Here is a 22,304-nt window from a genome sequence, read left to right on the forward strand (position 1 = left end):
CACTCTAGGGATTGTAGATCTTTCCTGAGATCTTTATTTTTAATTTAAAAGATAGTTCACTGTAAAATATCAGACTTCTTAGATTATCTTATGCAATTGGGTGGAATGTCAGTCTAACCACAAAATCACCTCCATCAGAAGACAACTCAATTGGATATAGATTTAATGAGCATTTACTATGTGACTAGTACTAAAGATCTAGCAGGGAATACAGACAAACTTTGGGAAACAATATTATGCCCTGTATAATTTTAGAACAACACGTATTTCCCCCCAGGTATCTGTACACGATTATTCAGAAACTGAAAGATATGATGAAAGTGATCATTCTTGGCTCTGAAACTTTCAATCAAAATTCTTCTGAAATGCAAATATACTCTCTCAGACCTTGATGATTTGTTTAGTTATCAAACTTGTCACCTATATAGTTAAATTAAACATTATTTCCAGGGATATTATAAATAATCTTTTAATGTTTGCATTTTATCTCAAAAAACTATAAACACAATTGCAGTTCTACCAGTCTTTATTATCTTGTTATCATAATATTTTAATATATTTTCCTTTTTAAATCAATAATTTTGTCCTCAATCAAAATAAAATAACATGTAATATACATATGTATATATTCAATGTTTACCTTGAGAAGTAACTTTGGTCTTCCAGAAATGATGTTCTAAGAATTACTATAACATGTTTACTGTTTGGTTCCAGGATTAAAATACCATTTTGTGCTGGAAGGTCTGCCTTGCTTCTATGAATACTTAACATCATCCTGACTACAAACAGTGGGGTGAGAGGAAATTCTTGTCCACTGACAAGTCAGAACTCCTTCAAGCCTCCTACCTTCTTATTGAGTACATAATCTCTGTCCCTTACTGTCTCCTGGCTATAGGGAATCATAGCAAGAAGGATAAAGGAAAAGACACCAGCTTACTAGTAGTTCAATAGTTCCAAAGGTAGCCTGGCCATGCTTTAAGTCTAAGATACACTGGGCCATACATTTGATTGTAATTGGATTGCAAGAAGCTAATATGCCTTACTGTAGTCACTGTTTTCGTCCTTGGTCCCGTCAATGGTACCATCTGGGTGCATCTGCAGGAAATATCCCTGCTGGCTGAATAACCTTGTCACAATTCCTTTCAGCTGGGGTTCTGCAGAACAAAATGAAATGATAATTGACATTTTTTTAATGCACACTTGCAAATTGTCAAAAACATTCCTGAAGTAAATGCATAAATGTCAATGGTTTAAATACTGAAATAACTATTTGAAAAGAAGACATTCTGGTAACATATCTGTACTTTTTTTTCTTTCTAGAGGCAGACCAATAAATCTCTGCAACGGTAAACCAAATGTAAATGAATAAAGGCTAATTATGATTAGAAAATACAGAGGTGTGTTAAAAAATGAATTCTGTCTCTCCCTCCTGCATCTAGTGTCTGCCTGCAAGATGCCACTAAGTTTGTGGTCCCATTCCAGAATCACTGTTCAGACCAAACTGCCACTGTAATTGCTAAGCTTTCAGCAGTCATAATCAGGTCCTGGAAGACTTCTCTTTCTGCTGAATGACAACTCTCTATTTATCTTTCCTGGGTTTTGAAATTCTGATCACATTCAGGCTTGGTTGAGAACCACAGGAAAAAGCCAAACCCCCATGGCCATGAGATGTCACTGGAAAGTATGTGGAAACAGATTCCACCTTCAGTAAATACTTCATCCGAGTGAGCCCCAATACTACAAGTCATTTTTCCATCACACACAGAAAAATCAAGCCATGCATATTTCTGTATTTCAAACCAGAAGTGGTCTTCAGCTTTTAAAAACACCCTACACACTAATACCATCGAACTGATCTTTGTAAACCACATTTGAATTTTTGTATAGCAGCTAACATAAATATTTAAAGGTTTCTCACTGTGGCACTAGCTGCCAGCAACAATCTATTTTCTACAGCATTACCACCATTCTTTTTTTTTTTTTTTTTTTTTTTTTTTTTTGCTGTACGCGGGCCTCTCATTGCTGTGGCCTCTCCCGTTGCGAAGCACAGGCTCCGGACACACAGGCTCCGCAGCCATGGCTCGCGGGCCCAGCCGCTCTGCGGCATGTGGGATCTTCTGGGATCGGGGCACGAACCCGTGTCCCCTGCATCGGCAGGCGGACTCTCAACCACTGCGCCACCAGGGAAGCCCCTCTTTTTTTTTTTTTTTTTTTTTTTTTTACATCTTTATTGGAGTATAATTGCTCTACAATGGTGTGTTAGTTTCTGCTTTATAACAAAGTGAATAAGCTATACATATACATATATCTTCATATCTCCTCCCTCTTGCATCTCCCTCCCACCCTCCCTATCCCATCCCTCTAGGTGGTCGCAAAGCACCGAGCTGATCTCCCTGTGCTATGTGGCTGCTTCCCACTAACTATCTACTTTCCATTTGGTAGTGTATATATGTCCATGCTACCCTCTCACTTCGTCCCAGTTTACCCTTCCCCCTCCCCGTGTCCTCAAGTCCATTCTCTACGTCTGCGTCTTTATTCCTGTCCTGCCCCTAGGTTCTTCAGAAACTTTTCTTTTTTTAGATTCCATATATATGTGTTAGCATATTCATTTTTCTCTTTCTGACTTACTTCACTCTGTATGACAGACTCTAGGTCTATCCACCTCACTCCAAATAACTCAATTTTGGTTCTTTTTATGGCTGAGAAATATTCCATTGTATATATGTGCCACATCTTCTTTATCCATTCATCTGTCAGTGGACACTTCAGTTGCTTCCATGTCCTGGTTATTGTAAATAGTGCTGCAATGAACATTGTGGTATGTGACTCTTTTTGAATTATAGTTTTCTCAGGGTATATGCCCAGTAGTGGGATTGCTGGGTCGTATGGTAGTTCTATTTGTAGTTTTTCAAGGAAACTCCATACTGTTCTCCATAGTGGCTGTATCAATTTACATTCCCACCAACAGTGCAAGAGGGTTCCCTTTTCTCCACACCCTCTCCAGCATTTATTGTTTGTAGATTTTTTGATGATGGCCATTCTGACTGGTACATCACCACCATCTTTGTCTCTACTTCAGTTTTGGGCAAAAGTTAGACTACTCTAGCACATTTATAGCCCTATTTCATAAAAATTAGTAGAAAAAGAAAAATGCTGCTTCTGGTGATAAAAATTGAGGCAGGGATAGAAATCATATGACTGGTGAAGTAGTTATGTGTTATCCTCAAAAGGACAATCAATGAATTTCAACTGACAGTGTCATTCCTTCACCAATTTATTAAACCAATATTTACTCAGAACCTCTTTTTTTTTTTTTTTTGCGGTATGCGGGACTCTCACTGTTGTGGCCTCCCCCGTTGCGGAGCACAGGCTCCGGATGCGCAGGCCCAGCGGCCATGGCTCACGGGCCCAGCCGCTCCGCGGCATATGGGATCCTCCCAGACCGGGGCACGAACCCGTATCCCCTGCATCGGCAGGCGGACTCCCAACCACTTGCGCCACCAGGGAGGCCCTCAGAACCTCTTTTTATGGGCAGGCAAAAAATTCTAAGCACTGTGTGTTAAACTAAACAAATTTATTGATGTTTGAGTCTAGATAAGACTTCTAGATAAGGATTCAATTCAATAAACTCTTTGGGAATGGACCTGCTCCCTACGACATATATCTTTTGCACATATGACTAGATCACACATAATTGGGAGTTTGAGGTAATGCCTATATAAACATGTCTTCTTCAAAGCAGTCCTAAGAAGTAGAAAAGTTGCCAAAAAACTCATAATGAGGAAGTAGGGTATTAAAAAAAGAACTAAACTGGAAATTAGGCATTCTGATTGATAATTATGTATTATTACTATGGTTAAATAAATTCAATGTATTTATAATTTGAGCACCTTTGACTTAAATTCTCTTTGATTTGAGAATCTTCTCCTCTAAGTAGTGTCAGAAATCAAGGCAAGGATTCATTCTCAATGTGTTGTCTCCATGCCCCTGACCCCCAAGGGGCATGTCAGAGAAGCATGTAGCTAGCTAACCTCACTGCAAATAAATATCCTGTACCCCTACCATCTATTAAGCCCTACCAACCTTCCCAGGCTTAGTTCCAGATCACCTCCTCAGGAAGACTTGGCTATCATAAGTGTGAGTCACTTTTATAATTAGGAGAAATAATAGAATGTGTGAGCCTCTGCCACAAGGCTAACTGGTTGACAGGCAGATGCTAATGTGGTACGTTCAGCTCTAGATGTGCAATCAGGAGACCCAGCTTTGAACCACAGTTGCTGTGGGGTCCTGAGCAAGTCACTTAGTATCTGAAGCTGTTTTCCTATCTGTGTAATGGGAAAAAATAATGTCTATGCTAACTATAATAATTTAGAATTTCAGATGAATAAATAAATGTGATAATATGAAATAAAAAAACCATAAAAATATAAATCCTAATTAAGGTCTGATTTTTCAACCCTGAAAATTGACGAAACAGTGTAAGTAAACCAAAGGAAGTATTTTACAAATAGGCTTTGCTGATTCACGTTTTAGTAAAATATTAATTGAGCTTGTAATGTCACTAAGGTAACCAAAAGATTAAGAGTAGAGGATAGAAAAGGATAGAAGGAAGGAAAGGAACAACTGTCTTCTAATTCATATTTTATCTCTAATAAACTTGATAAGGTCAAGTCATGTTTTGATAGGTAATGAGATGCATGGCAGCTGAATCATTAAAGCCTGAAAATGACTGTTTGGTTTTTTTTCATGCTCCTCTTTCTGTAGCTGTAATTAAACACTCCTTTTGCTAAGGTGAAGCTATCCCCCTGTTGGGACCCTGGGAATTCAGGTTGGTAACTCCTGTTCAAGTTAATGAGCGTAAGGCTGTACACCAAACCCCACCACCCAAGAGCAGTGCAGAACAAGCTTAGAGTCTGAATTTTAATTATGTGATGATCAATGAAAGTGAATGTTTTACACTATAGCTGTTTCAAAGGAGCACTGACCATCTATTAAACAAATGCCCTGAACCTAGGATGTGTCATGGAAAGCAGTATAGCCTGCCTGACAAGCCTATACCTTTATTACTATCAAATCCTATCAACCTTTCCAGGCTCAGCTCAAGACCACCTCCACCAGGAAGGCTTATCTATCATAAGAGAGGATCACTTTTATAATTGGGGGGAAAAAAGAAAATGTTTTGTTGTATTTTAAAGAAAGGGGTTTAAAAAAATGAGACCACTTTTTGGGATATCTAGCATCCTGAGTGCATTCAACAAAACATGCTTTTTATTTTGCAGACCATGTTTAGGCATCTAACAGATTAATAAAACCTGCGCTGTCCTCAGGGAGCACCCAGTCTAATGCATGAAACATATGTATACATAGTGTGAGATAGCTGTTAAATGATGAATGGAAGCAAAGTGGCATGATGTCACAAGGAGCAAGGGACTAATTCTGTCTAGAAGTTAGATGAAGGCACCTCACCTGTCACTTGAGGAGTGAATAGCATTTTCATAGGCAAAGAAACCAGAGGAAGGCCATTCCAGAAAAACAATGGATGAAAGAAAAAACAGCATGGCAGACTTTGGGAATGATGTAGAATCTGGTATAGGCATAATATACAGCAGAGTTTTGCAAATGTTGACACGCAGGTAAGTGCCTATCCTCAACAAATGTTCACAGGTAAACAGTCAAGTAAGAAAAATATGGTCAACAGAATAAGTTTTTTATTAAGCTAATTTTATTTTCAATTTATATGACTCTCCTTGATTCGAAGATTATGTTTTTCCATTATTTTTTCATTTTTTTATGAAGCAATGGCTATATTATTTGATGATGATAAGACATTGGTTTAGTTTGTTCCCTTTTGTACTCTAAATTAGTGTAGCAAATACTGCTAGATTTTCTCTAAAATCCATTTCCTCTTTTTCCTGGGCACCCAGCTAGACCATATGTCCTAGCCTCCCTTGCAGTTAGGTTTGGCAGATGAATGAGTGTCATATGGAATGTTAAGTGGAAGTGATGTGTGCCATTTTCAGGCCAAGGCTTTTAAAATCAAACATTATCCTCCACATTTTCTCTTCCTTAATGCTGGCTGGATTTAGATGATAAAGCCCTAGGAGATGTCAACAAAATAGGAGAATTCTGGTGGAAGAAAAGACAACAGCCATCAGAAATACCCACCTTGGACAGTTAGGTGAATAAGAACTAGCAGTGGTTGTACATAGTGACACCCTTCCTAAGAGAATATGAAAAGGGGGTAGAGGGGTGGAGAGTAATGTCACAGTGCAGAAACCTGATAAAAAAATAATGCTACCTCAGCCGGGGTCAAGATTAAGGTCCACAGTCATAAATCATGCTGATAGCCTTGATACCTTGATACCCTTGATATGCTGTAATGAGAATGGCACTTTACCTCTGTGATCTTCCTCCCCAAAACCCATAACATCAGTCTAATCGTGAGAAAAACATCAAACAAATCTCAACTATAGGACACTCTACAAAACAACTGACTAGTACCCCTCGAAACTGTCAAAAATTCAAAAAAAAAAATTCTGAGAAAATGTCATAGCCAAGAGGAGCCTAAGGAGATAAGACAACTAAATGTAATGTATCTTAGATGGGCCACTGGAACTGAAAAAGGACATCAGGTAAAAAGCTGAGGACATCTGAATAAAGTATGGACTTTAATTATTCATAAGGTATCAACACTGACTCACTAATTGTCACAAACATACCAAACGAATGTAAAATGTTCATATGGGAAACTGGGTGTAGGCTTCACTTTTCTGTAAATGTAAAACCATTTTCAAATAAAAGGTTTATTAAAAATAATAATTAAAGCCACAAAAGCAAGTAAGAAATTTTACCTTCAAAGAGGTTGGTGAGAAAGAAGGTGAAGCATAGGAACTCATGTTCAGCACAGCTTCCCTTCAGGATGACGTGGCAATTTCCACAGAAGGTTTGACTTCAAAGCCACTCAGAAAAGCTGAGACCTGAAGGAATTATCTAGACATTCCTGCTGCCTTAAAGTGTACTGCCTTAAAGTGTAGTGCTTACCTAGGTACACGCTGGAAACCAGAACACAGACAGAGCCAAGGAAGCATAATCACACATCTCAAAATAAATACTAGATTGTAGAAAACAGAATGAATTTTAGAATTGGAAAGGAACTCAGAATCCAATACCTTCCTGCATCAAAATACCTTCCTTCATCAAGTTCAAAGATAAAAAAGAAAAACTGAGCCTCAGAGGGAAAATGTCTTGTCCAATGTCATCAAGCCAACACACGGATGAGTTAGGAAAGGACTCGTCTCTGATATACTGAATGAACATTGTCCTTTCCTTCCCAAAGAGCAGCCAAGACATAATCTGTATATATCTCGTGCAAGCTGCAGGACTGGGGGGCAAGAAGCTAGAGAAGAGATGACAAGGAGGGACAGGAGCACCTAGCTGTGCATCAGTTACTGAAGTGTGGGAGTGACAAAGGAAAGTAGTTCTAGGAAACCGTGCAAGAAATATGTATTTAATATCGACATATTTTATATACATGCATATATATATGAGATACTAGCATTGCATTGTGTTTATCTAGGGCCAGCCTATTCAACATTTGCACCTAAATTTAGAGAAAGTGCCCCCATGTAAACTCTAACCTAAAATGAAAAATATAGGGCTTCCCTGGTGGCACAGTGGTTGAGAGTCCACCTGCTGATGCAGGGGACATGGGTTCGTGCCCCGGTCGGGAATATCCCACATGCTGCGGAGCGGCTGGGCCCGTGAGCCATGGCCGCTGAGCCTGCGTGTCCAGAGCCTGTGCTCCGCAACGGGAGAGGCCACAGCAGTGAGAGGCCCGGGTACCGCAAAAAATATATATATTATATATATATGTAATCCAAACTTTATTATGAGCTATATCCAGAGAATTAATAGTATTTATTATAATAACAATGGCTGTATTATGAACCCATTTACTTTTTTTTGCGGTACGCGGGCCTCTCACTGTTGTGGCCTCTCCCGTTGCGGAGTACAGGCTCCGGACGCACAGGCTCAGCGGCCATGGCTCACGGGCCCAGCCGCTCCACGGCATGTGGGATCCTCCCGGACCGGGGCACGAACCCGTGTCCCCTGCATCGGCAGGCGGACTCTCAACCTCTGCGCCACCAGGGAAGCCCCTGAACCCATCTACTTTGTACCAGGCACTCCTCCAATGATTTCACTACAGTTGTATCTGGTATTCACAACAACTCAATGTGTAAGGTACTTTTTCTCATTTGTCAGGTGAGATTTTCGAGATTCAGAGAAGCTACATCACTTACCCTATAGGTTACAGGACTAGTAAGTGCAGAGGCAGATCTAGCGTACCATTCTATGGTCCCAGCTGTTCTCCAGCACTGTTCAGTCACTTTAAGAAAGACACTGGCAAAACTGGAACGTGTCCAGAGGAACAGGAGCCAAATAAAGAGGGTGATACAAAGGACTGTCATATGAAGAATGGCTGAATGAACAGTCGATATGCAGCCTGGAGAAAGGAGGATGCAGGGGATGTGAGAGTTGTTCCCACTTTCTTGAGAGCAGAAGTAAGAAGACAGAAGAGGAGACAGAAGTAAGAAGAGGCCAATTTGTTCTGAGTAGCTCCACAGGGATAAAACTAGGGACGATGGCTGAACGTTACAGGGAGGCAGGTAAAAATGAACTTTCTGTAAACTGTATTCAAAGAGAAAACAGGCTGCCTAAGGAAAGAGTCGTTGGACAGAAGCAAACAGAGAGAAGCAGAAAAAACTACAGGTCAGGACAGCTATGAAGGACACAGATATGTCTGAGAGCTAAGGCATTCTGCATGGTAATGCAAGGTCCTTTCTAGCCCTGAGGTCCCGGAAAGCTTTGAGATAAGCCAGATCGCCGTTAAATACAAGTTCACGTTTCTGTTTCTTAGTGTGTGCTTAGGACATGGAATTGAAAAGACTGTTTAGCAGGCATCCTGCAAATGGAGAATACTTTGTAAAAGTTAAGCATGCATTGTGTAGTCATTTGATGGGGCTTTTTAATCAGTTTCTGTGGGCTTACAAACCAGACCCTTGGTATCAAGGTTTAATGTTGCCCACTTAAAGGAACTGAGATTGAAGAGGCTGTTAAATTGTGATTCTTGTCAAGTGCTTCTGGGCTTCATACCACTGCAGATTTCAAAATTAGATTGTCAGGGTAGGAGACTGTTCATAAACAGATATATTTATGATAATCACAGCTAAAGGGTATAGACTAGGGCACATTTACATACCATAAATCAAAGCCCCAGACAAATTGGAAATGGATACAGTAAGACAGGTGAAAGAGGATAGAACTTATCTGGACTTTTGAACACTCTGCAGAAATGACAATCACACTAAACTGGGGGAATTTATGAAAAATACTTGTTGTTTAGTAAAAGAGACACAGACCTGAGACCACACATTCACTCGGGAGACTGCAACGAATAAGGCGGAGATGTGACATCATGGTGTAGCAGAATCTGTCTGCTCTGTGGGGTAAAGATTACTACATCCTGTCCTGAGTCCTCAGTCTTCCCATAGGTCAAGTGAAGGTGATGGTGCCCTCAGCAGTTACCCATATAAGGTCCATGGAAATCCTTGTGAAGCGCTAATAATGGCAAGCGGATTCTGTATCTATAAGCAGAGATCTATTTTCTCAATCAGCAGATACTGGTAGCACATTTTATTAAAAAAGCAAGTATTTACTGAGCACCAGACTTTCTGGTGGGTATTCTAGGTAGAGAGAAGAACAAGTGATATGCTCATAAAACAGCTTTTTTTAAAAAAAATGCCCCAAACCTGATTTCCATGGGACTGATTTCCACAGGGTACATCTTCCCACCGTGGCTGATTTAAAACTATCATTTGACCTCACTGTATGCAGAGCTGGAGCAGAAGAAATGAGCATCCCAGGCTCCAGGATCCAGCACAGAACTGAATACAACAGAGAACAAGCCATGAAGCTTACATTCCAGCAGGAAAGACCAGAAGTAAACAAACAGTTCATACATAAGAGTTTTCGTATAGGTGCCATGATGAAAATGAAAGCGATGAAAAAGGATGGAGGGTCCAGGGGATGGATGTGTTGTGAACAGCATGGTTAGAAGTGGACTTCACCGAGACCTGATGAAGAGCCATGGGGTAATAGCTAAGGGCATCTGGAAACAGGGACTAGCAGATGCAAAGTAATCCTAATGCTTGAAAAGACTGGGAACCAGCAGATGAGAGGCTCTCTGAAGATCCTCCTCTCGACCAGGAGTTGGCAAACTACAGTCCTGTCGCTGCCAATTCTGTAAATAAAGTTTTATTGGAACACAGCTTGTGCGCCTTCATTCACACATTTGCCCCTGGCTACTTTCGTGCTACAACAACAGAGATGAGTAGTTGCAATGGAGACCCTACAGCCTGAAAAGCCTGAAATATTTACTAACAGGCCCTTTCCAGAAAAAGCTGGCCAACCCTTGCTCTAGACCCTTGCCGACGTAGCTCCCTCTGCCTGAAACACATCCCATGCCCTGCCTTCTCTCTGTCCAGAATTCCTCCTCAGTCTTCCATGTTCAGCTGTCTTCCACGGGGCCTTCCCTGACACCCTGAGGCTAAATTAATCACTCCCTCTGCACAGCTCCCTCAGGCACAGGCTAGGAGAGGACTCCCTACACTGTTACAGCTGTTTGCATATGATCTGTCTCTGCTGCTGAACTAGGTACAGCTCCTCAAGGACAAGGACCTTGAATGATTCATGACCCTGTCCCAGCAGGTAGCACAGTGTCAGGCACCGGGTAGGTGAGAGGTATGTGTATGTGGATAGAAAGGAGATAAATTATATCTGGGATTTTCCACTGTGACCCGTGGCTTTTAGAGGAGCTCCTCATTTGTAAGAAAGATGTTTATAGCCTTTGAATATCATGCCTCCAGCCTTCAGTGCCTTTCTTTCCATTTTCAGTCTCGACTCAGCCCCTCCACACTGAACACAGTTGACAAGCACAGCGGCATCCTCCATAAACTGAACAGTCTCCAAAGCCCTGCTCAGCGGGAATCAAGTGACCTTGAGACGGGCAATCATTAACCTTCATGCTGCCTCAAAGCTAAACGGAAAGAAGGACACGCTTTTCCAGAATATCCTCTTCATTAAACCAGTCTGAGCTGGGGAAGATGTGAGAAGCAGGGCAGGGAAATGCCCATCAGGATGGGGTTTCTGTACTGAGCCAATTTTATTCCTCATACCATTAAACCCCTCCCTTCCAGCGTCCTCTCTATAAGATGCTCATGAAGGGCTTCCCTGGTGGTGCAGTGGTTGAGAGTCCGCCTGCCGATGCAGGGGACACGGGTTCGTGCCCCGGTCCGGGAGGATCCCACGTGCCGTGGAGCGGCTGGGCCCGTGAGCCATGGCCGCTGAGCCTGCGCGTCCGGAGCCTGTGCTCCACAACGGGAGAGGCCACAACAGTGAGAGGCCCGCATACCGCAAAAAAAAAAAAAAAAGATGCTCATGAAAATTTAAAATAACTCAACTACCATTTACTGACTTCTAGCATGTACTAGGTGCTGGGTACAAAGCTGAGTAAGATGCAATTCCTACCCTGAAGGCACCCACGGCCTCCTCACTGAGATGCACACACAACTAACCATGCCCAGTGAACATGGAAAGTGCTGTCTTAGAGGAACAAAAAAAATGCCATGGAAGCACAGAGCATGGGTGCTAACTTTACCTGGGATGGTGAGCTCTGGGACAAGAAGCAGTTAAGAAAGGCTTCAAAGATGAAGCAACATTTTAGACTTGGCCTTGAACAGGCAGGGCAGTTGTGCTCTGAGCAGCATAAGCAGGAGGGACAGCCCCATGGGACACATGAACTGAGCATGTTCAGAGACTGGGCAAGCACACTGGCATGGCCAGGGTGTGGGGAAATAAGAGGGCGCACGCAGTGGCTGGAGGTGACAGCAGAATGGAAATATGGTCCCAGGACACTTGAGGTTCTTTAAGCAAAGTTTACCTTTTTTTTTTTTTTTGCGGTACGCAGGCCTCTCACTGTTGTGGCCTCTCCCATTGTGGAGCACAGGCTCCAGACACGCAGGCCCAGCGGCCATGGCTCACGGGTCCAGCCACTCCACGGCATGTGAGATCCTCCCGGACCAGGGCACGAACCCGTGTCTCCTGCATTGGCAGGCGGACTCTCAACCACTGTGCCACCAGGGAAGTCCCTAAAGTTTACTTTTAAACCAATGATCTCCAAACTCTTTTGAGCATACATCTCCATCTGTAAAAAATGTTAAATCTATAGCCTCCATATGAAATGGAGCAGGACACTCTTGAGGCCTTCCCAGGACAGAACCCCACCCTCCCATGTCCTCTGCCTTGTCTGTAGAAAAACTTTAGTCAAAGAATAAATGTAATCAGAGAAATGAGAAAATACAGAAACAAAGGAAAAGCAGGCAAACAAGACCAAATAATAATAGCTTAGTCATTAAATAAAGTCAAGGACTTTTAGTTCCTCCTCAAGGGCTATGGTTAGTACTCTGAGCCATATCCTGTGAGCTGTTTTGTAGATACTGAAACTCCCACCAGGTGGAACAAGTGAACTGCATGATGACCAGACTGTAGCCATGACATAGCTGCCACAATTCCGAGAACTGGCCTCAAAGAAATGGGAAAAGACCGACCCTGGAACTGAAGGCACCTGGGACTGAACTCAAACCAACCCTGGAACTGAACTTAAAACAATCAAAATGACACTGATCAGACCACCACATGACTAACTTCAAGATGATTGTCAGAGCTGTGTCTTTTCTACATGTAGCTCCCTCTCTCTGCCCATACACCCCTGAATCTCCCCCTTTAAAAGCTCTTGCCTACTGATTGTCAGGGGGCAGTTGGCCTTTGGACATGAGCCTGCCCTCTCCCCCAGTTGCCAGCCTCCGAAATAAAGCAAACTTTCCAAACAAATTTATGGTTACCAAAAGGGAAACAGTGGGGGGAGGGATAAATCAGGAGCTTGGTATTAACATACACACACTACTATATATAAGATAGATAACCAACAAGGACTTAATGTATAACACAGAATATCACTCAATATTCTGTAATAACCTATATGGGGAAAGAATCTGAAAAAGAACGGATATATGTATATGTATAACTGAGTCACTTTGCTGTACACCTGAAACTAACATAACATTGTAAATCAACTATACTCCAATAAAATTAAAAAAAAAAGAAAATCCAAACATACACATAAGATAAAAAAAAAAAAAAAAGCAAACTTTCCTTTCCACCAACCTTGCCTCTCAGGTATTGGCTTTCGAGCAGCAAGCAGCCAGACCTGAATTTTGGTAACACATGTATGTGTATGTATTATTTATAAATTACATGTAGGTAATTTATAAATACCATATATTATGCATATATTGTAAATGAAAGTTCAAATGTTTAAAAAGGACCAATACTAAACACACACAAAAATTAAAATATCCACATGACAAAAGCTTGTCTTGCCCCGCTCACTTCAGAGAAGAGAAGCATTAGGTACCACTGCATCAGATGATAGGGAAACTGAAGGATGTTAAGCCTGGGGATAAATTATGAGGGCAGTAATTTAGAAAGCCATACTGGGGAACAATAGAGAAGGATGACTTTGAGTGGGTGGTGCTGTGGTCATGGAAGCCACATAGGAAGCTGTGACATAATAAGGCGTTAGGTAGGCAGTGGCAATGATGATGGAAAGAAGACATCAGCCTGAGGACTGATGCTTGGTGGGACCTAGTAGATAACAGGATGCGTAGAGTCCCTTCAGCTTTGGAAAAATGTGTGACCTCTCCTTCCCTAAATCCAAATCTATCATTAGGCTTCTAAGAAAGCCCTGTGTCAGTGTAGAATATCATGGAAAATGAGGGTGGAAAAAGCTTAATGTGAGCATTCCTAGGAAGCCAAATGACTTCCTTGCCTTTCTAAGGATTTCCGTTCATGAAGGGGAGTTTGATTCTGGTCAACCTCACTGAGTCACAGCCCCTTGGTCTTTCTCAGACTGTCATCCAAGAAATGGACCTTGTCTTCCAGGCAACTCATGAATGAGCTATGGAGGATGAAAACCACAAGATATTTCACACATGAAAATCCTAGAATCTGAAGATTTTAGAACCAGAAAAGCCCTTCAGGATGATCTAATTCTACAGATGAAGAAGCAGAACACCAGAGAGAGGGGAAACCCATGAAAGCATGTCTTCCAATCCCTGGACTCGGGGCTCTTTAATACATCATGATCCTTCTGTGCTGCACCCCTTTAAATGAAAACCTTTTTTCATCCTCTCATAGGTATCCCGGCTTTATCTCAAATGAGCTGTGTGGTATCCAGAAAGCTATTTCATTTCTTTATACACAGGTATACTTTGCTTCTTGTGAAACTGTTTGAATGAGTAGGGCCTGCTTCTGAAGGCTGTTCTAAGGAATTAAGGATACACATTGTACCAGTGGGATGGGGGGCAATATAGGGGTGGGGAATGGGAGGCACAAACTACTGGGTGAAAGATAGGCTCAAGGAGGTATATTGTACAACACGGGGAATAGAGCTAATATTTTGTAATAACTGTAAATAGAAAGTAACCTTTAAAAATTGTATAAAAATTTTTTAAATTGTTTTTTAAAGAATACACATTGTAGCATGTTCTATAACCAGCAAGTGGCCTTGCTTGTGGGGTAGATTAACTTTCTGATAGAATTTATGTGGTTTGGAAGACCCATGGTTAGGAGCAGTAGCAATGGGCAAATTCTCCTGAGGTTTTTGTTTTGTTTTGTTTTGTTTTTGCGGTACACAGGCTTCTCACTGTTGTGGCTTCTCCCGTTGCGGAGCACGGCATGTGGGATCTTCCCGGACCGGGGCACGAACCTGCATCCCCTGCATCGGCAGGCAGACTCTCAACCACTGTGCCACCAGGGAAGCCCTCTCCTGAGTTTTATTCACAGATAACAGTTGTCAAGTATTTGCCACGTACCAAGTGCTTTACGTGGATTATCCCTTTAAATTCTCACAGAAATAATTGAAAGCAGACATTGGGAGTTTTTTTATAGATTAGGAAACTGAGGCTTACAGAGGTTAAATCACTTGCTCTAAATCACAGAGGTAATAAATGCCAGAACCAGGTGTTGAAGCCAGAACCCTTTGCTCTTTACACCTTCTCATTGCTAATAATCAGTTACTTCTTGAAGAAATCTAACATGCTGATACTTCTCTTTTCTTCCTTTATGGTGATCAGCCCACAAAAATGGTAGAAACCTATGAAGCAAGGGACCTAGAACAAACAGCAAACACTAAGCTGGAGTTAAAGCTTTTGGCCTCCTGGTACAAAATTGGGGGGAAAGTATAGACACCTCTATTCATCCAAACAGTTTTCTGTAATAACAGCATCCTCACTTGGCATAGAAAAAAAAATCTTCTCAGTTAGTCTTAAGGCCTCTTTTTCATAGACACATCTTTTGGCACCAGAAATAAATGAACAGGACAGCACAGGCATGACAGTTCCCTGACATCAGAGAAACTGCAGGATGTTGGACCTGTCCTAAAACTGTCCTGTGTCTCAGAGGAAAGCTTTTCATCCAAATTGGCAAGCCTGGGGAATTCCCTCATACACCACAAATCTAAATTACCTGCAGGTAAAATGCCATTGTTGTAAAATGTGATCTTCTGACTGTCATCTTTTTTATAGCATCCACCAAGAAAAATCTGCAGAGTCAACCAGAGTGAGTTGAAGAGGTAATAATACTTTCTGCAAACAAGCAGTTTAGAGCTCCAACAGCACATCAATCAGCTTCGACTCTGCTGCAAGCTCAGGCCAGGCAGGATGGTGCAATGGGAAGTATGCACCAGGGGTCTGTTCCCAGCGGCTGGCTACTCTCCATCCCCACCATCACCACCTTGGTCGAGGCCATCACAGCTCCCAGCTGATTTCTCCAACACTCACTAACACTCTTACCCTATTTCCCTTCCAAACCACACTACAGTGGAGGTAATATTTTACGGCATAAATTGGATCATGTCACTCTCCTGCTTAAACCCTTTAATAGCTTCCATTTCATTTACAGTAAAACGTCAAACCCTTAGCATGGCCTGGAGAGCTTTGCACCATGTGGCTCCTGTTTACCATTCCATCATCATCTCAATTTACTCTCTCCCTGGCTCACCAAGCTCTAGCTAGGCACACACGCCTTTCTCTTCAGATCGAAGGATCTTTGCACATGCATTTCCCTCTGCCTGGATTGATTTCGTCCTAAGATAAATTCAAGTTTTAGCTTAAATGTCACTCCACAGAGGTCTTGTCTAGGTTCCCCATCTAAATCTGCCTTCATATTCAGATTCAGATTCTCTGTCAACAAACTATGTTTTCCCCCTTCCTAACACATGTCCCAATTTGTAATTAGATATCTATTTTTCTTTACTTCCTTAATATTTATTTCCTCCTCTAGACTGTAGCACCCATGAGGGTGAGGCCATGTTAGTTTTAGCCATCATAGTATGCCCAGTACTTATTTAACGTAGTACCACTAACACAACGTAGGAAGCCAACACATATTTGTTCAATGTGCTGTTTTCCTCTCTCCAGGCTTCAGGTTTCATATATAAAATGACGGCTTTGGAACAATTCAGTGGCTAGAGGTTTAGGATCCCAGAAACCTAAGGGACTCACAAGTAGAAATAGATACAAGTTGTTTGCAATGAAGTAAAACTGAAAATGGAGAAAGTATTTTTAATAGATTTTAGAGAGATTACATCTCTCACCACCGTATATTAATAAAGATTGTTAAATTCCATTTAAAATATAATTACACAAGCTATAATAATGTAATTAAATTATTACCTGATATAACAATACTCAAAAAAGAAGTAGAAATAGTTATCAAATGTGGTTAGTATACTTGTGATGTAAATATGGATTGCATGCTATACCTCAAATTCAATTTGGAGGCTCTTGGGGACAACTTGAAAGCAACTGAAACAGAGGTACAAGGAATTGTCACTGTGACTGATTATGAGGGCCCATTACAAATGCATAGAAGAAAAATTCCCTGGACAGTGATATGAACCTGTGGCTTCAGAGAAGGGTGTCAAAACAATACTCTCAAGGGTGGCCACTTTAATTCCAAACACCCATGTTCCAAAAAAAAAAAAAAAAAAAAAAAGCCTGCCTGACTCTCTCCTGGCCAACGCCAAGAAGCATACTTCAGGGTTCAGTGCTACAGGGATTGATCTATCCATAGCTAATGATTCCCCCAAACTTTGCAGAGGAGATCAGCTTGACTTTAATACTCACCATCACTTATTTTAAAAATTGTCAATGGTTTCCCATAGGTATGTGACACATTTTAGTAACAAAGGGCATGATTTGTCAACAAATACAATTTTAAATTGTCATATGTTTGTTTGGAAAAACAAATAAACATTAAAGCATACATTAAATTTTACCTATGTGCTACAGAACCAAAAATTCATTTTCTTTTACAGAAAAAAATTCATTTTTTATGTGATGCTTCAAAATCTTGCAGTTTGTTCTATAAAAAACTGGCTTAATTTTAGAATTTCTGTGTTTTGTTTTTAAATGACAAGTTAGGAGAATAAATGTAAAGCTCTTTGCAAGTATCCACAGAAAACCCATTCTACATGTGGATCATCTTTATTGTCATAAATGGGAAAACAAATTAGATAGAATGTTCATGAGATTTTCTCTTTTAACTTTGCATTGAGGCTCTATAAACTTTTTGATGTGTCATATAAGAATTTTGATCAGTGACTTTAAGTTTTGGTGTAGATTATCTTGATTACAATTTGCAGATTTATTATAATTTTCCATGCTCATTAACTCATTTCTTTGAATTCTCTTTTTAACATAAAATAAATATTTATTTCATGTTAAAAATATAGAGATAGCAATAGCCCTCAATAAGTGTGTTACCTTGAACCAGGGACTGTGAAATTTCTATACAAAGCATTTACTCATTCAAACTTTACAACAGCCCTACAAGGTTTTTGTTTGTTTGTTTTTTGTTTCTTTTTCCTCATTTTATAATGATGAGATTTAGATACAAAGAAGTGAAGTAATTGCCCAAGGTCCCACAATTCATTAAGTAAAAGGACTTTAGGATTTGAGTTCAGGAAGGCTGGCTCCAGAACCCACAGTGCAAGCTACCATTCTCTACTGCCTCTTGAGTATACATGAACTCAGCATCCACATTTAACAAACACTAACATTCTCCATAATTGCCCCCAATCTTTTTACATAATTAAAACATTCTAGTCATCTTCTTAATTCCATTCCATTACTTTTCCTGACCAGACCCAACTACATTTCCGAATTTGGTTTATGTGTAGTTTTCTTGTTCATATGTTTGTTCCTTTACTCCCTCTTTATGTATCTCCTAAAAATACGTTCTGCTATTTTGTGTATTGTACATTTTTACATAAAAAGTATCATGCTGTACATATCATTCAGCAAGCTGATTATATCTGTCAACATTATATAAGCATTATATGTTTGAATTTTCAATTTTCATCTGATCTTTAATAGATGACTATAGTCACTTTTCATTCATTGTCATTTCTTTTTTTTCTTTTTTTTTTTTTTTTTTTTTTTTGCGGTACACAGGCCTCTCACCATTGTGGCCTCTCCCATTGTGGAGCACAGGCTCTGGACACGCAGGCTCAGCGACCATGGCTCACGGTCCCAGCCGCTCCACGGCATGTGGGATCCTCCCGGACCGGGGCACGAACCCGTGTCCCCTGCATTGGCAGGCGGACTCTCAACCACTGCGCCACCAGGGAAGCCCCTCATTGTCATTTCTTTTTTTTTTTTTTTGCTGTACGCGGGCCTCTCACTGCTGTGGCCTCTCCCGTTGCGGAGCACAGGCTCCAGACACACAGGCTCCGCGGCCATGGCTCGCGGGCCCAGCCGCTCCGTGGCATGTGGGATCTTCCGGGATCGGGGCACGAACCCGTGTCCCCTGCATCGGCAGGCGGACTCTCAACCACTGCGCCACCAGGGAAGCCCTCATTGTCATTTCTGATTTAGTTGTTTTCATTTCTATCATCTTAGTTTGTGTTTTCTATTTACAATGCCTTTCTTTGATTCTTTACTTATCCTTATGTTCTTTCAATTGGATTGATTTAGTTTTCTTTGTTTACTCTCTGATTTTCCCCCTTATCTTGATTTGGAAATTACACTCTATTTCTATTAATTTAGTGCTTACACTTACATATTTAACATAAGTTTGTAATTTAGCAAAATCCAAGTATAATTGTTATCATTAAGCTCCTACCAAATACTGCAAGCACCTCCTTCAAACTCAGAAATCCTCCCACTCCTATCACTGAATACAGTTCTAGCTTCTTTTTAAGCCCATGAAAGGCTTGCCATAGGATCTTTTTCAATGATTATGTATTAGGTATACCAACATGTTTTCCATATTTTTTGCTCACCCCTTCTTCCCTCTAGATTCAACCTGCTCTTTGTGAACCAATGAGAATCTATAAATGGTTACATTTCTAGTTTATACCATTTGTTTATTTCTCTCTCTCTCTTGAATTATAGTTGAATGCATATACTGAATCAAATGATCTTTATTTTCCCTCAGCATTCAGAAAATATCCTATTGTCTTCTAGCAACCATTATTGCTGATAAGTCTGCAGTAGGTCTACCTATCTATCATTTGTAGTTAAATATTTTTTCTCTGGCCACTTTTAACATATTTTATCTTCACTGTAATATGGTTTTACTACAATTCCAAGTGGGAATTTTTTTAAGAACTTGATGGGATAAGGTCACATGAATTTTTCAGTTCTGAAAATTCTGTTTCAGTCTTTTTAATTTTAGATGATCTAACATTGTCTTTTTATTTTCCAGAACTACTGTATCATGCATGTTGGAACTTCTCCTTATATACCCCATATATCTTAAATTCTCATTCAATGTTTTCCTCCTCTCTGATTCTGTGTGATTTCTATGATTTCATTTCCAACTCAAACATTTTCTCTTCTTTTGTGTATAGCTTGCTTTTGAACACATGTATAGACTTTTTTTTCTACCATTGCAATTACTATATAATGATTTTTATATTTTTACTCTACTTTTTTCCCATACTGTTCTGTTCCTGCTTATAGTTTCTGCTTCTTTTAATTATTAAATGTTATATTCTTAATTTAAAATTTAGTTCAGATTGATCTAGTATCTAGAATTTAGGGATATGAATTCTTCAATTTGTTGTGTTCTATCCTTGTGTGGTTTCTATTATTTGACAATAAGATTTTCTTCAAAGGGAGTTGTTTTGGGCTTCCTTGGGCTGTGAAACCTTCAAGAAGGGTTGACAATGGCCTCCCATAATACTTTGTGGATTTCTCCAACTGCTGCACGTTTTTCTATTAACTTCTCAGACTGGAATTCCTGCTTAACAGGGAGATATTGTTAATATTTTTATGATTTGATTTCAGACCACACCCAGGAAGTGGTCCAGGTCAAAGTTTCTAATTCCTTACAGGCAATACTTTCCACCTGCTACCTTAGGTGGGCATCAAGCTCCTTTCAGTTTTCCTTGGCAGGTAGAAAGTTTTTCTAACTCACCATTTCTCAGAAAGAGCAGTATCTCTGTTACAGGTCCCTGTCTGCCTAATACAGTCCTGAGGCCTCATCTCCTGTGGCCTGCATGAGGGCTAAACCCAGTGCCCAACTACTGATGGCCACGTCTGTTTCTATAATCCCCCTTGAAGCACATGAAATCAGTTCCTGCTCATCTCCATGCATATAAATACCCTCTTCATTTCTGGCAGCTGAGGAGTTCCCCTCCTTGGTTTTCAGCTCAACTATGCATTTTAATTTTTGCTGTTGTTGTTATACTCTCTCCAGCAGAACCATCTATTTTTAAATGGGAAGCAGAGTCCTTTTGTAACAGCTCAGATTATAATACTCAAAGTCTTATCATTTCAACATCAATGTTTCCTACACCTGTTATCTTTAACAAATGGTACATTATGGGGATAACATTAAAACTGTGTAATCTTCAAAACAATCATTGTAGTTAGAACTGTGAAGTCAAATAAGAGAAAACCAAGACACATCTTTAAGGACTAAAGTCACAAGCACACCTATCTGATCCCTTCTGTGTGTCAAACAGATATTCATTCAGTAATTGATATGTTCCCGAACTTTGAATCTTAAACGAAAAATAATTTTTTAAATCATACATTTGATTGCTTTAAGGAGAATAATACATATAAACAGATATCATTTTCCCTAAAGGACTGCAAACCCCCAGTTGGGAAAACAATTCTTATTCCCCTTCTTTATTTTACAAGTGAGGAAGTAGAGCCCCAGTGCAAGATGACTTTTCTTGTATTATATATTCATCAAAATTCTACCAGAATCCTTTTTCCTAAATATTAAAATAGTTTTTCTAAAAATTCAAAGATATGGACATGACTACTTTGCAGTTAGAAATTGAATAGATAAATCCCTGATTATTGGTAAATATAATTTCGGTAAGCTTAAATTCAAGATTTCTAACAGCAATAGAGAAAGCATTCATTTTTTACATTTTAGCAAAATAGCTCTCTAAGAACATTCTCTGACTGGCATAAGTGTACATTCTAACTTAAGAAAATAATAGTTATTTGTTCTTTCTTGCATTTTTAATCTTTCCCCCCACTCTACAGAATCAGAAACACTTCTTATCTAGCTTCAGTAATTCATACCTACATTTCTCATACAACTATGTAATAAATACATGTGTATATGACTATCCATATTACATGTTAATAAATACAAATTATAACATACATTCTGGAGATAACCTAGGCAAAATGTCAAAAATGTCCCTTTGTACTCTGATATCTGCAGTAAGGACATAAGGAACACTAAAAAACTTTAGCTCTTTTGGGAATATTCAACAAAGCAATGAAATTTACAAAGTGCCTACTACCTAGAATGGAACATTTTACACACATAACACATTCATCACACACACAGACACACACAGACACACACAAACAAATAATTGTGGATTTTTCTTAAATTTCACATACTTAAGGCCTTATTTACCCAGTTTAACAATATTAGTTTCTAGTTACTACACGTTGGCACCAATATACTCTTAACAGAAGTTAGTAGAAAGAACACTGGGCTAGGTGTCAGAGTTTTAAGTTCTGATTCTTGCTCTGCCACTTAGGCAATTCACTTCATTCTTCAGTTTTCTCAGGTAAGATTAAAGGAGTTGGATTGTCAAGATCATTTTTAGATATTTTGTTCTATGGTTTTAAAACAATAATGGT

General features: G+C 40.0%; 1 protein-coding gene across 1 annotated transcript in view; it reads right to left on the minus strand.

The window, feature by feature from the left end:
* Window positions 1-22,304, minus strand: part of FGF12 (fibroblast growth factor 12) — a 253,311-nt gene that overhangs the window by 205,310 nt on the left and 25,697 nt on the right. Inside the window, exon 2 of the mRNA XM_060100132.1 lies at window positions 1,044-1,154. Within this exon, the coding sequence (XP_059956115.1) occupies window positions 1,044-1,154 (111 nt within the window). The remainder of the gene's footprint in view (window positions 1-1,043; window positions 1,155-22,304) is intronic.

Source organism: Mesoplodon densirostris, chromosome 5, assembly GCF_025265405.1.
Source record: "Mesoplodon densirostris isolate mMesDen1 chromosome 5, mMesDen1 primary haplotype, whole genome shotgun sequence".
In the NCBI taxonomy this organism is placed as follows: domain Eukaryota; kingdom Metazoa; phylum Chordata; class Mammalia; order Artiodactyla; family Ziphiidae; genus Mesoplodon; species Mesoplodon densirostris.